The sequence below is a fragment of the Enhydra lutris genome, unplaced genomic scaffold (genome assembly GCF_002288905.1).
Source record: "Enhydra lutris kenyoni isolate GAN:26980312 unplaced genomic scaffold, ASM228890v2 scaffoldscaffold113, whole genome shotgun sequence".
In the NCBI taxonomy this organism is placed as follows: Eukaryota; Metazoa; Chordata; class Mammalia; order Carnivora; family Mustelidae; genus Enhydra; species Enhydra lutris.
The window spans coordinates 403296-418635 of NW_019154197.1; the positions used below are offsets into that span (position 1 = coordinate 403296).

Genomic DNA, 15340 nt, shown 5'->3' on the forward strand with positions numbered 1-15340 from the left:
GGTGTTGTGGTTTCTACCTTCCCTGTGTTTTAATCCGTTTCTTCCTTCGGGGCTTTGTGAGTGTTTTAAAAGCTTGTTTTAAAGAATCTTTATGTCTTCGACCACTTATCCATTGCAGAGAAGTTCTGCAACCCCAGCGTTCTGGGTTGAAGCAAAACATTGCAGAATTTGGTGTGGATTTAAACAAAGAACCGATCTCTCCGACTGCTGGAGCGCGAGCCGCGCAGCTGCCCTGCCCGCGCGCAGACGGCTGAACCACGGAGTCTTTACACCCTGGCGTTGTAACCTGGGTCCTCTGAAGCCGAGAGCTCCGGAGAAGGTGGCCACACTGAGGCCTGGGTCCATGCCCATTAAGCGCCCACGGCCGGAGGCAGGCTTCCCGACACAGCCGGTTTTGCAACAAGTCTAACAGCAGGACCTTGGCCAGCGCCCTTCCCTGCCAACACTCGGGGGCAGGGGTTTGGATCCTGGTGCCCCTCCTCTCCCGCGCACGAAAGAAGACAAAGCTTCGTGGAAAGACTTTACCAGGCCCCCGCGTGCCTGAGACGTAGGACTTGGGCTTGAATGCGGCCACGCAGGCCCCACGACGCTCTCCCTAAGCGAGGATCGAAGGGCTGTGGCCAAGAGAGGATCCGTGAGTCTCTGCTTTGGCAGCGGCTTTGGTAACTTGATTGAGGAGAGCAGAGAAATGAGGGCTTGTGAACAGAATGGAAATGAAAAACGTTCGCTCAAGGGAATGCACGCGGCGGAAGGCAGGACACAGCCTTTCCAGGGTCTTCCTCGGCCTCTCTCTCAGAGCCCAGGAGCCGCAAGATGTGCGTGACGCTGATCTCCGCTACCAAGAGAAGCAGCGCGAACTCAACACGCCCCAAATGTCTCAGGGCGTCTTCCCTTTGTTTAACAGCTTTTAACGTAAAGGATATTGTACGAGAGTCGCGATTCTGACTTTATCAGAAGGCCTCAGAAATAGTGAATCTCGCCGCCCCCACTACCCTCCCCCCGCTATCGTGAAGATTCCCGGAGGGGTTGGGGGTGGGGAGGAGATGATCGATTTGAGGCCTGCAGACTCGAGGCCCCAGCAGGCGATGCCTTCTTTCCGCCTTGAATTTGGAAAGCTCAGATTGCTTAGCTGGAAACTGTACTTGCGTCCCACGCACACGTCGATTCCGGTCATACGGAAGCAGCAAACCCTTCCACGCCTCCGCGGGCCAAGGTCACCAAATGACCCGATCAGCTGACCCTATCAGCTGTCAATCCTGCCTGCTGATTCTAGTAGTTCTCCCTCGGCCCCCTCCAAGAAGTTTCCATTCGTTTTATTTATTTTTTTTTCCGCAGCCCAGGTCCTCGGTGATAGGCTCCTGCATGGATTTTAATTGCCTCCATCAGCAGTCTTTCTCCCAGCCGTCACTCAGATCCTTGACGGTGGGTTCGGTGACCGCGCTCCCCGAAGCACGGGAATGACGCGCTCCCGACCACCGCGCGCCTCAGTAGGAAGGCGTCAGGCTCCACTCAAGAGCTGAAATGAGCCTTTCAGTGCGTAGGCGCCCTCCCCCCACCGTCCCCTCCCCAAGCTCACGAACCGCTCGTGATTCCAGCCCAGCCGCCGGGACTCTCGAGGTCACAGCGACCTCAGCACCGTCTTGGAGGAAGGCGGCGCGGAAATCGCGCCTCCTTCCCGGCAGCAGGAGCCAGACCTCAAACAATACGCCAATCGATGCCTGTGTGTGACTCGGTTCGGCCACCGGCTCCGCCTCGCCAAGGTCTGTCTGGTCTACCCCTCGCTGAAGCCGCGCGCAGTCGGCCGCGTTAGCACTCTGGACAGCGCTCCCGAGCCCGCGGGGGCTGTCTGCAGGCTCGCGGCTAGCGCTCCCCAGGGGCTCCCCTGCACGCCTCCCACCCACACGCTCTGACTCCAGCTCGTGAGCACGTCTGCCTCGCATCCTCCCGCTCCCATTTTTTTTTTTCCTCTCCGCCGCCCCCTCATCCATCCGGATTGGACTCCTTCCCCTTCAAAAGCAGTTCGGGCGCTCGGCGCTTTCCCATATCCCTGCGGCGCGGACCCTTCGGTCTCCCTCCCTATCTAACCTCAGCCACGTCTCTAAGCCCTAACCCCAGCACACATACACGCACTAACACGCAGACACGCACGTTTCCTGTCCCTGTGTGACACCCACCCTCTGCCGCACGGCCGCGCGGGTCCCCACACGGTACCCTCCTCCCGCCACACTCACGCACGCGCGCGCAGAGCCGAGCCGAGCCGAGGGCAACTCGCCGACAGTTCGCACTCGGAGGCGACCCGCTCCAGTCGCACAGCGCTGATGGCATCTCCGGGCTCCGGCTTTTGGTCCTTCGGGTCTGAAGATGGCTCCGGGGATCCCGAGAACCCCGGCACAGGTAGGGGAACAAGGATCTGCTCCAGGAGAGCTTTGCGGGTGGACTGGGGTTTGCAGTGCTAGGGAAGACGAAGGAGGTTTTTCCATCTGCAACAGGAAACTTCGGACACTTCGCCCTGCCCTCGCTGTAGGTCCCTGATGTCCCAAGAGACCAAAACCCCACATGCCCTTATCTCTTGGGAAAGACGCCCAAGAATCTCAGACTCCTTTCAGTGAAGTTTGGGAGAGCCCCCCAAACACAGAGGCGTCTCCTCGAAACCGAATTCCGTGGGCCTGGGGCACTCCCACCATCTTGGTGTCTGGACCCTGTAGAGGGATAGAGTGGCTGTGGGAAACGGGGGAAAATGGGAGAGAATTCTTGGTCTGGAAGGAGAGCCTGCGAGGAAAATGGACAGCTTCGATATCTAGGAAAACTCGCAAGGCAGGAAGGGGGGTTTGCCTGAACGTTCCTATTGGCACCTGGAAGGCAAGTGCAAAGGGCTGGAGTCTGGGTTTCTCTTGAAAACAAATCAGCGAACGTAAGGTCGGGCTGGGCCGGGCCGCCTGGCTGCCGCGCGCCTCCTGCACCTGTCCTCTGTGCGGAGCTCCCGGCGGCCCTTTTCCCCACCCCGGGTTTAGTGCGTTTGTTCCCGTAGAACGAAATTTCACACGTCTGCCATTCTCTTTCTGCCTCGCTGTCCTCCTACCTGTCTTTCCCTGCAGCGAGAGCCTGGTGTCAGGTGGCTCAGAAGTTCACAGGCGGCATCGGAAACAAGCTGTGCGGTGAGTGCCCTGCTCATGAGGGGGGGAGGGAATCGAACACGGCCAGTCAGTCGCCTCTGGGTCCCGCGGGGCAATGTCACCTTCTCACCTCCGCATCCCCAACAGCGGAGCTGAGGTTTCTTGGCCAAGGATAGGCAGGGGCGAGGGACCCGGGGTCGGCAGCCGGCTGACCAGCGCTCTCGTTGTGTTTGCCTAGCCCTGCTCTACGGAGACGCCGAGAAGCCCTCGGAGAGTGGCGGGAGCCAGCCCCCGCGGGCCCCCTCCCGGAAGGCCGCCTGCGCTTGTAATCAGAAGCCTTGCAGCTGCCCCAAAGCGGATGTCAACTATGCGTTTCTACATGCAACAGGTAAATGCGCTTCGTGAGGTCCCCGGGAACCACTGTCCCTCGCACAGCCCCACCCACCGCGACGAAAAGGGACCCAGTGCCAGGGCCCTGACCCAAGTCGTCGAGAATCAGGGCGGAGGCGGGCGGACCTTGGGTGAATCTTCAGCTGTAAGCGAGAAACACTGTGCCTGTCCCTTCATCTGAGCCCCAACCCCGGCCTATGCGCAGCGTTGGGCGCGGGCGTTCCAAGGGGACTCCAGGGCCTCGGCGCTCTAGTCCCAGAGCCGCCCTTGGGTTTGCGTTTAGCGCAGGTCCCCGCGCGCGCTGAACCTCGAGGTCGGCTTCTTGGTGGCCGCTGAAACGAATAGGACTTGGTTGCTGAGACGTTCTAGGTCTTTAGATCAAAAGAGTAATTCATAGATGCAGTTTCACGGGGAAACTATTACATTCACATGAGACCTGTACGGGGTTTTACTCCCCTGTGTTTACACACCCAGTCACATAAATGAGCGCGCTAGCGCGCGCACACACACACATACACACACACAGACTTGGGAAATGGCGAGCCATCTTAATGGGTCAGAGATCCTAACATTGCATGCTCCACTTTACCTGAGTTGCCCAAAGGCAATCCTCAAACATTTCTGATGTGACGTATTTCCATAATCGTTTAAGATGATTTACTGAGATATAACATTTGGAAGGACCCCTGTGAAACAGATGAATGGAGGCATAGTCTTTTTAAAAAGAAAGCAAACAACACGTTGTGGATTGAAATGCAAGAACTAATTTGGGGTGGGGGGAGAAACCGCAATTTCTCTTTTTCCTTCATCTTTGAAAAATACCTCCCCTTTAAAGAAAACACTCTGCGTTTCCAGATTTTTAAAGCACAACATCTCTCAATCCAAAGAGAAATTGCCGAATCAAGATCTTGCCTGGATATTTTCACGGTAAAATTAAAATGTGGCATTTTTTATTCCATTCTTTAGACCTGCTGCCAGCATGTGATGGAGAAAGGCCCACTTTGGCGTTTCTGCAAGACGTTATGGACATTTTGCTTCAGTATGTGGTGAAAAGTTTCGATAGATCAACCAAAGTGATTGATTTCCATTACCCTAATGAGCTCCTTCAAGAGTATAACTGGGAATTGGCAGACCAACCACAAAATTTGGAGGAAATTTTGATGCATTGCCAAACGACTCTAAAATATGCAATTAAAACAGGTATTGTCCAGTCAAAAATAATAAAGCTCCTTTTTTCCTTTTACAATTTTTATTTTCTATAAAAATGTTTTCTGTTTTGGGGTTACTGGTATTTTCACATTTACAGAGTTATTTTCATCAATTAAAAAAGTCATTATTAGAATGCTATAAAGCAAAGGCACCCTTTACTATTGATGTTTTTGAAGTTGATAATATCAGAAACATTATAAATGTATCAAGTATAAATCATCAGATTTTACATTGCATGCATTTGGCCGTGGAGATTAATCACTGATGTAGAAGCAACCATTTGTCAGCAGAGGCCAGTAGAAGTGACCCAAAATGGAGACAGAAAGGGAGTATAGAAATGAAAGCGCAAAAGGCATGATCCAAACAGAAGCCCAATACTAGTGTAGTGCTAGTCATTTCCACGGAGTAGGAATGGTCAGACATTGGACAAACCATTCTATGTAATTATCGCTACAGAGAGACAATAATTTGGCATTGTCTCAAATGGCCAGGACCTCAGATTCAAACCCCAGGTTTTCTCCTTTTTTAAAAGAAATGTCCACAAAAGAAAACACAATACAAACTAGCTTAACTATTCAACCGTGTTATATACAAGGATGTGTGTGTGCTTCGTAGCCATTCTGAATATAAAATGAAGAAAATGGGTGGGGGAGGGGAATCAAGTATCCTTATCCTTATTTTAAAATGTATTTTGTATTTATTGCTTTTTTTTTCACAGTAGTCTTCATACACTATTCATTTTGCAGCCCCAGGTGTAACATTTATTTGGGCACATTCTAAGCTTTCATTTTATCTACGCAAAAATCAGCTGTTTGTCTCCCCAGATCACGACTACCCCTTCTTTTCCTGCCTTGTCTCTAACCATGCTGATGCATGATATCACTACACTTCCTTAAAGCAATAAAACTAAGTATGAATGAATACCACAAGGGATAGAATACCTTGTGGCTCTAAATTGATTTGTAGCCTTAAAAAAGATCCGCTGGCAAATAAAAATGTCACATGAATATTAATTACCATAGGAACTTGATCTTTTTATGTTGCCATTTCTTTGGTTAATGAATTATCATATTGCTCTCATCAACAACAAGCATTTTACGGATGTTTGCTGTGTGACATTTAGCTACTTTTTGGGGTTTTGTTTTTCCATTTGTTATACCAACAGAGAGGAAAAGTATGCAAAGAAGCAGCCTAGGGAAATCGATCTGCTGCATTATTAGTATCCGCTTCTGTGGGACTATAGACTTAGAACTAGGTACATAGGGAAAGGAGTTGAACTTGGTGATTTTGATCACACTTGGTCTGTGGAGTATGAATTTTGAAGGCTTATTAGTTATCATTCTCAATTATGTTCACAGAGAATCCACACGATGTATATACAAGGCATTACAGATGTTCTTCCTCCCAGCTTTTGATGTATGTGTGGGTGCAAACCTGAACAGTGCCTTTAATTCATTTTTGTTTGACCCATTCCCCTACCCTAATATTTCAATATGATAATAGTAGGTTGCTACCTATTATTTTTATTGCTACCAAACTGAAAAGAACCTATAAAAATGTTTTACATCTTCATCCTTAAAAGCTGGTGATGTCTGACGTGTAATTTAAAGAGTTAAGATAATGGGAATTGCAAGTCAATGAAAGTCATAGTTCTGTCCGTCAATGCTTCATTTAGCATCAGGAGAAGATGGGACCATTCAGTTCTTAGATTTTGCCATAATCCTTGTGAAACTGTTGGTCAAATGTAGTTCTGATGCATTTTATTTGAAGTTCAGAGGAAAATGGGATGAAGTTGGATTTCTAAGCATCAATATCAATATTATTCATAACATATGTAGTCTTCTGGTCTTCCCTGTTCCACCCCCAAATAGCAGTTCAAAGAATTAACACCGTCCACCTCTTTCTGACTGGCAAGTTTACAGGTTTTTATGCTATAACTAGTATTTGACCACTAGCCCTATTTAGGGTCTGTAAAGTTGTTACCATCTCTGTGACCATTAGGCATTTTAGTTCTCCTCAGGAGATGTTTTTATAAAATACATTAGCACCTGCTTTCTACCAAGGAGTCCGTAATCTAATTTCCATTTGGGCTCCAAGCTCAGAGAGGAGTGAAGGGCAGTGGGGAAGATACTTGCAAACGACAGTCTTCATGTATTGTTAAAATTACATCTGTAAGAACTGTTGGAACAGAAAACTGAAAACTGCAGAGAATGATAGAATTCTGGAATAATTAACATTTTCGGGGCCCATTGGACTTGGTAGTGGTAGTGGTAGGGGGGTTGGAGCGCAGGGGTTAATGTCTTGAGTCTTTTAACGGAGCCATCAGACAAAGAAATGGAAGCATCGATAAATGAGGCCATCCTTGGGTGCGTGCTGCGGGTACCCAGAGAGCAGTTTGGACCGACTCTGTAGACCTCGCCAGCTGATGGTGGACAAGAGGGTCAGGGCCGCCAGGGGCTGGTTGTTGGCCGAGGCCGTGCAGCCTTCGCGGCTCATTTGCTAATCTGTGGGGAGCGTTCCAGAGGCGTGAGCGGCTCTAATCTCACGTTTCCTCCTTGCTGCACCGGTGGGGTGGGGGCGGCGGCGGCGGCGGCAGCTGGATGCCCAGGACGGCTGGGACAGCTGGCAGCCTCCAAAGCAGGTCTCTCACACCCTTTCTCTCGGAGAGCCCTGCCGGGATTCGCCGGCAGCCTGCGGGGAGTCACGGGGAGGGAGCAAATAGAGTATTTCTGTAGCATACTCCTGCAGAAATCAAGAGGACATGTTGTTCTAACCTGTCAAACTATCTCCCTCCATTTTTTTTTTCACATCACCGTCAGTGAACGAAAAATTTGAAGCACGAGAGATTCAGGTGCCTTGGGAGATCGAGTCAAAAAAATAGAGAAGGGAGTCAAGCCATGGAAGCCTCAGACTTACTTCCCAATTTTCCAGTGGCAGGTAGCAGGATGAAATGGCCTTTTGATATCCTGGGGCTGGACACATACCTTGGAATTTATCTCTCTCTCTCTCTCTCTCTCTCTCTCTTTTTGCAGAGGTTTTCATGCCAAAGTTTCCAGAGTGTTAAATAGTGTGTGATAATAGATGCCACATTCATCCAGAAAATGCATATGAATTGGGAGAGTAGATTAATGGATTGATTTGCTAATCTTTATTAATTTCCTGCTTTAAAGATATGGCTTAGGGAAAGAGAAATGAAGGGGCATCGGGAGGGAGAAGCGGCTGTGATTTCAGCTGTGAGCTCTAATGAAATGGGGAGTCAATGAGGCAGAGACAGGGGAGAGCTGTTCCAGACCATGGCCCCCGGGCGGCAGCTTTCTCACTTTCCCTGGATACATAAACTGACAGGGTCAGCATCAGAGGGCCTGGTAAAGAGCGAAAAGGTAGAAGGGCACTGTGCACAGCCACGGGGAGGCAAAACAAAGCCCGAGAGTGAGTGAGAGCCACACAAATCCCAGTCTCTTTGAAATGCGCCCTTTTCCAGCTCCTATCTTTTCTCCGTGTCTAATTGTTTAGCCACATGCCGGAGGCTGATAAGAGCACTCCAGTCCTACAGATAAGCTCTGTATTGACTTTTGTCCCTGCTTTCCCCATTGCTTTCCTTTATCTTGTTCCGCCCATGCTGGCCCGAGAGACCGTCATCCCCGGGCTTCACACAGGTGTCCGTAAGTGGAGGCCGCCTTCTTATCAGATGCTATTTCCATAATTGATCATCTTCTAAAATTTTTTCTGCCAAGCAAATCACAGATTTAGAGATAGGCTTTTATGGGGCAAGACAAGGAATGGAATTCTAATGAGGTATTTACAATCACATTTAAAATAATAGCCTCAGGAGTATCTGGATGTCAACTCCTTTAGAGAGTTTCAGAGAAATCTAGAAGTTAATTAGATAAGCCTTGCTAATGGACTCATCAGCCCATTGAATATATCTTCATGTATCTTGTTGACAAGGCAGTGATGTTGACTGTATCCCGCTTTATTTTAAATCACAACTGTGAAGGAGTTCTGTTGTTTGTAATCAAATATTTGGACCGAAAAGAATCAACAAGAATTAGATTTGCCCATGCCCTCTATAGGCAACCATCACCTTTTGAATCCAGGACAAATCACTCAACAGAGTGTCCTATTTTCCCATTTTTGCCTTGTCTTTTGTAATCATCAGTCATTTGTCACTGATATCATTACGAATATTGGCATGCCTGGCGGATGTCATGCTATGACTGATTCCCAGAACAACTTCAACAAAAAAGGACTTTTAGCAGCACGAGCGTAAGCAAGAATAGCTTTGGATTACATGAGCATTTTTAGTTTGCAACTGTATTGAAGGGATGCTAGGAAATAAACTAGCATACACATTGCAAACCCCACTTGTTATTTTTTTTTTTTAATAGGATAATGTTTAGGGGAAGTTTTTTTAAGAGTGTGTTTTAAGAAATACCAAAACCCAAAATAGTCCCTCTTGTTAGATGAAATGCTCCTTTTGGGTGCGCCTGTGTGAACGCACCTACACACACACACACACACACACGCGCGCGCACGCACATGATGGATTTCTGAATATGGATTTCCTATTACTGAAGGATATTTCAAAGTTCTTTAGCTAGAGTGATCCTGTGTTTGAGAGGCATTTAGTTTCACTGGATGCAGCCCTGATTCTGGTTTTCCATTATATTCAGGGCATCCCAGATATTTCAATCAACTTTCCACTGGACTGGATATGGTTGGATTAGCAGCAGACTGGTTGACATCAACAGCAAACACGAACATGTAAGTCGTTAAATGTGGGGTTGTTTTTTTTTTTAATCCAGGATCATTATTAGTGAGATTTTGTGGTCTTTATTCTACTTCTCATGTGAAAATCTCTTTTTAATTAGGTAGCCTCTAACATAGTGATACAAACTTCAGAAGTATATGGGTGTTCACTTTAACTTAAAAGAGTCCTGATGTATCTTTCATGCAATCAAAGTTATATAACATTTTTCAAACACAAAAGGCACTTTCTTTGGCATTTTGGATTTATAATTATGTATAATGCGAACAAGAAACGGGACCAGATGATGTCTTTTAAGTAGTATTACTCTGTAATGTTCTTTATTTATTCAATATGATAAATGACCCTTGAGCATTAAGCTCTTGACTTTAGGAATATAGAAAAATGGGCAACCTTTAAGAAGACATAATTTTCTCTCTGTTCAATGTTATAATCAAAACCTTTGTGAATGTAGAGTTTGAAAAGGGATGTACAGTAGTTCTATAGATGTTGTAACAATGAAGTATTTCTTCGAGTTATATACATACATAAAATGTGGCCATTACTACATTTCAGGTTCACCTATGAAATTGCTCCAGTCTTTGTGCTCTTGGAATATGTCACGCTAAAGAAAATGAGAGAAATCATTGGCTGGCCAGGGGGCTCTGGCGACGGGATATTTTCTCCTGGTATATGATATTTCAACCTTTCTTTGTATTTTTTCTTCTGATATGCAGTGCCTCATTATGAACACAGGAGCGACTAAATACCTAGTCTGTATTTCTGCTTATGTTAAATAGGTTATGTTGATCAAAAGCATGAGTGTGATAATTCATGACCATTGACCATGCTTCCAAGCCAACTCCCCATGCTTGAGCAATAGTTATTTGTGTTCAGAAAGAGGATAAACAGGTGGAAATTTACCCAGTCTTTCTACTGTGATCCTATCTAGAAGATGTGTGGATCATGAAGAACAGAAGAATAAAGATTCCTCATAAGGGAATTCACTCTCTGAAACTCTTCCCACAATTAGTGAAAGGGTAGCCTCATTTAATAAAGCCTTCTCTGTTTCGGGATGCATTATGAGGCACAGCTATGTAATAGAGCGTAGGTACTCTGTCCCTTTCAAGTAACAACCAGAGAAGCTGATTTACATCAATTTCAAGGAGGGCAGACAGTGACTTGGGAAACCATTTCTTAAAGCTGAAAAAGAGGGTGTTGATTCCTTCCAGAGGCTTCTCTCGCCTTCCCTTCCTGCATCCTGCTTTTTATCACCAGCCACTGGATTCTAAACTCCATTGTTCACACCTCTTGCAGCCAAGAGAATCAAACCTGACACAAAAAAGCCTTGCCCTTGGTTCCGGATCTGTATGTGACCTTGGTTTTGACGCAGAGAAGAAATAGAAGTTAGAAAGGTGGTTGGGAGGGAGAGTCACTGACCCGTGGAAAATAAACCTGGTGCGCAGACCATCACCTAATCAGTGGCAGGAGAGGGTCATCAGAATGGGGCCGGCGCTCCGTGCATGGAGACTGGCCCTGTTGGGGAGGCCACAGCCACTCCTGCCATTATGTTAGCAAGGGCCATGTCAGGATGTCCCTTCCACAAACCCACAGAGACAAGTGGATGATGAGGGAGAGAGAAAAATAAAGAACAGGTTGAAAGAAGAAATGATAGGCAGGCAACAGTGGCCTCAAGGGTAGGGCTTAAATTAAGCAGCCTTACCTACAAGCTTAGATCTGCTATTATATTTTATGCTTTTAAAGATACAACACCATTTTTCAGGTGCTGAAGGAAAACATGTTAGTTAAATGGAAGGGAAAATTAGCCTTTTTTTTTTTTCCATTAAACACCAGCTGTGATGAATTTAAAGCTAGCCTTTATTTTGTAAGGGAACTCAGTTCTCCTTTGGAAAACCATTCCCCATGGAGGGAACTTTGTCATCATTGTCTGGAACTGAGGCTCTTAAGGTATTTTTCATGAGGAATTAGGTAGTGTTCAAAGACCAGCATTGTTTCTATTCTATTCTTCCTCTTACAAGGTTGGTTATGTGATTGAGCATCCTGAGCTCTCTTTAGTGGTTCCCAGGAGAGACAAGAGAACAGCTGCTCCTGCCAACCCTGAAAGCTTGGCTAAGGGGGCTTGGGCCAGGCCTAATTTAGCTGTTCTTGGAACCCTCTTGCCCCAGAAAATATACACCCAGAGAAAGAACCCTCTTTGGCAGTTCTGCTAAGTATGGATGCCCCCATCAATGACAGAAGATGATCATGTGGAAAGACTTAACCTTGATCATGGGGCTTCTTCCTTGGAGCCTAAAGATCCATATCCTCTCATGTCAAGATGGAAGCCACTGACGTCATGCTAAGTATAATGTAGACATTGCAAAGTGGGGAGGGGACAGAAGAAAAGGCCATTGGCAACCTGTTTCTGCATTACATATACCTCTGCATTACAGAGGAGAGATGGATTATAGCAACCTCGCTTGCAAATGGATGCCTTTCCAGGTAGTCTCCAGCCTTACTCCTAGGATATAGGGTCTTCCAATTTAAGGAGTCGGGATAGGGGAAATCATACCTCGTATGTGCCTGAGATCTGAAAGTCCCATTGCCTGGGACTAAACACAGAGATTTAGGTCTGTGACTTGAATACATAGCTCAGCTCATTTTACTTTAAACCTCCGTCTATAACATCCAGAGGCTTCATGGAAAGTTCTCTGGAACTTCTAGAAGAAATCTGTTTATGTGATGTCACCTATGCCTGGGAGCTGAAGACTACTGGAGTATTCCTCACTACTCAGTAAGTCATGAAGGACCAAAGGAGAAGAAAAGGATATGTTGGCTTAGTCACAAACTTTTCCCTGTCTAACGGGATTTTCCTGACGATTCAGAGCTTGTTTATTCCATCCTTCCTCTCAAGATTCATCTGTCCTCCTGCCTGGGTGACACAAAGCAGTCTGCTCTAACGATCCAGAATCTTCTTCATGTCTCTCAGGGCTCCTGGATCTTTAGACAGAGAATAATTGGAGTGAGGAGACAAAATGAGGAGTGGCAAGGTAGAGCTGGAAGGTTCTTGAATAACTGTGCTATGTGACGTGTTTTCTTTGTGTTCATCTTCCCCTTTTTCTCCTGCCTCCTTTCTCCCCAGCCTCTCTCACAAGAACAACAGGGGCAGTGCTTCTCTGTTGGGGCTCTTGTACCCCTAGGGGACATTTGGCCTTGAATGGAGAAGTTCTCAATTGTCACAGCTGGGCGGGGGTGCGGGTGAGGCAGGTAGTACTAGCAGCCTCTAATGGATAACAGTCGGGGATGCTGTTAAACACCCTGCAGTGCACAGAACAGTACACACCCCCGCTCCCCGCCACCCAACAAGCCGTTCTCATGCCCAAACTGAAAAACCATAGGATGGAATGGAATTTCCTTTAAAAGCTGGTCCCTTTCCCAGCAGCATCCTACAACCTCAGCCCTTGTAGACAAGGTGTCTGCTCAAAGCACGCCTGGATTCTGCTTGCCGCATGTCTCTGGGGTTCAGAAGACGTAGAAATTGCCCTTATTCTGACTGAAGACAGAGCCAGGGCCAGGCTGCCTTCTTGCTTCAGGACCCAGGGTGCATGAGGCAAAAGTCATGGCCCTATGTGAGCCATTCAGTTTGGTACAAAGAGCTCTCTGCTCCTCAGCCACCCAAAGGGAAGGGAACTCAAAGCCCAGTGTGTCCCCTATGGGAAAGGAGGAGATAGTGGCCTCACTCTGCCTCATGATGTCCCTGTTTCCATGTCATCATTTCCATTTGCATGCACAACAACCTGTCTCCATCTTATGTTGCAAAAATTCTAAACTTTCCAACAATCTTGGGGGAAAGCTCACTTTTCTTTGCTGGAGACCTTACTTATAAGATACAAATGTTATGGTGTGAAATCCTTGACAATCTTAGGATGACACAGGAAAGGCAATTCAACATAGACTTAAAATTCCCTTAGTTTTGTGTTTTCTTATCATTATGAAATAAGATTTTGTTCAGCTATTACAATTATATTTCTGTGATGTCTTTGAGTGGAAAGAATTTCTGGGGAAATGCACAGATGAGTCTGATGAAATGGGCTTGGATGTTTATCCTCATTCTATGAGAATTGTGGATTAACAGTCCACACCATTAGCTACAACAGACTTATCTTTGTGCAAGTACAAGACATTGCCTGAGTTGAAATGAAAAGAAATGTTTTCTCCATCAGGATAAAAATAAGATTTCCACAGGCCTAATGAAGAATGACCACGTTTACATGGTGCGAAGGAAGGCAACAATTTCTCAGTTCTAAAGAACCTCTTCAGAGGAGTCCCAGCAAAAGCAGAATCAATTGGCAGTTCTGTTCAGTTGGGATACAAAGGGGTGGCATGTGTCCTATGGTTTGGCCCGATGCTCCCTTCTCTTGACCCTCCTAGCCTGAGGATTCAGTCTGAGTTTGAGGATTCAGTTCAAAGAATAACCAATAAATATGGCCTTTCCCTGTGTCCAAGGAGGAGTCTAGGTCAATGGAAATAAAGAATGGTTCTTGCATGTGAAATGATGTTGGTAAGGACTACAAAAGGTCACTGTGTGTTGCTATTACTTCCTTTAGGTGGCGCTATATCTAACATGTATGCCATGCTGATTGCACGGTTTAAGATGTTCCCAGAAGTCAAGGAGAAAGGAATGGCTGCTGTTCCCAGGCTCATTGCCTTCACATCAGAGCATGTACGTTGTTTCTGTTATTTCCAAGTTTAAAGTTACAGTCTGTAAAGCCCAAGTGGAAAGAGTCATATTTGGAAATGCTTTATCCCCAGTGAGTAGATACTTCTTGGGAGAGAATGAGGGGAGAGATCAGTTGAGTGGCACAATGGGGTGAACCCCTTTCTCTTTGAAATGTAGGAAAACCCTCAAAGAGAAAGCAGGATGTTTTACTCCTAGTTTCTACACATCATTTTTCTGTAATAATGTTGTGGGGGGTGGGGGAAGGAAGAGAGGAGAAGCCAGAGTGACTATGAACTCATTTGGACGACTGAGGCCATGATTACATAACTCAAATCTCCGGAGTGTCCCACTGATAACAATCTTTCTGTATGAAAATTCTGACCAGATGTTCTATCTTAATGGTGACTTGCACCATTTAATGCTTATCTTTGGCGGACTTAACCAGAGGATTCACCACTCTGGAGAAATGGCCTAGCGGTCCTATCTGTCATATCTGATCTTCGGGTCAGTTCTGTCTCAGCCCATTACAGCCTCCTGTGTCCTGCTAGGCTGCTGGCCAGGCAGGATGCTGAGAGCTGGGACTTCCTAGCTGAGTGCCACAGCATAGTACTTCATATTCTTTCCATGGCTTTCAAAGAGTTAAAGCCGTTCTCCCTACCTCTGAGGACACATTGAATAAAGTGGCCCACCCTGTTCACAACCTAGATGGCTTCCCTCTGCTAGGCCTCCAGCTTTCCTTCCTTTGCAGAGATAAAACCACACACGAGCTCAAAGTTATGCTTTGTAGCTGTTTGAGCAACATCTTGGCTCCAAATTCTCCCAACACACAGCCCTGCAGTAAACCAGAGGCTGTTCTTGTCAGGCGTTAGTAAGCATTACCTGCTGTGGAATTCCTGAGATTTTTCCTTCACAACCTCTGCCTCAGAGTAGCCTAGGGTCTGGGAAAGAGTTGCCTCAGAGAAGATCAAAAAGCCCTCTGATGGTGGGGGAAATGGGAGATGGGGAAGGTATAGGGGTCTATAGGGAAATGAGAGATTCCTGTAAAGAGACATCAGTTGGAGAGGCAGGGAGTTATAGTGGGAGTCAAGGCAGATCTCCATACAACTTTAATTTTTCTGCTTTAAGTGATGTGTGTGTGTGTGTGTGTGTGTGTGTGTGTGT

The 15340-nt window shown here is 46.7% G+C and overlaps 1 protein-coding gene across 1 annotated transcript in view; it reads left to right on the forward strand.

Moving 5' to 3' along the window:
• Positions 1 to 1895: 1895 nt before the first annotated feature.
• Positions 1896 to 15340, forward strand: part of LOC111139699 (glutamate decarboxylase 2) — a 71970-nt gene continuing 58525 nt past the window's right edge. The window contains exons 1-7 of the mRNA XM_022492029.1: positions 1896 to 2394; positions 3096 to 3155; positions 3352 to 3501; positions 4470 to 4703; positions 9386 to 9476; positions 10036 to 10148; positions 14067 to 14182. Coding sequence (XP_022347737.1) covers positions 2319 to 2394; positions 3096 to 3155; positions 3352 to 3501; positions 4470 to 4703; positions 9386 to 9476; positions 10036 to 10148; positions 14067 to 14182 — 840 coding nt within the window. The 5' untranslated portion in view covers positions 1896 to 2318. The remainder of the gene's footprint in view (positions 2395 to 3095; positions 3156 to 3351; positions 3502 to 4469; positions 4704 to 9385; positions 9477 to 10035; positions 10149 to 14066; positions 14183 to 15340) is intronic.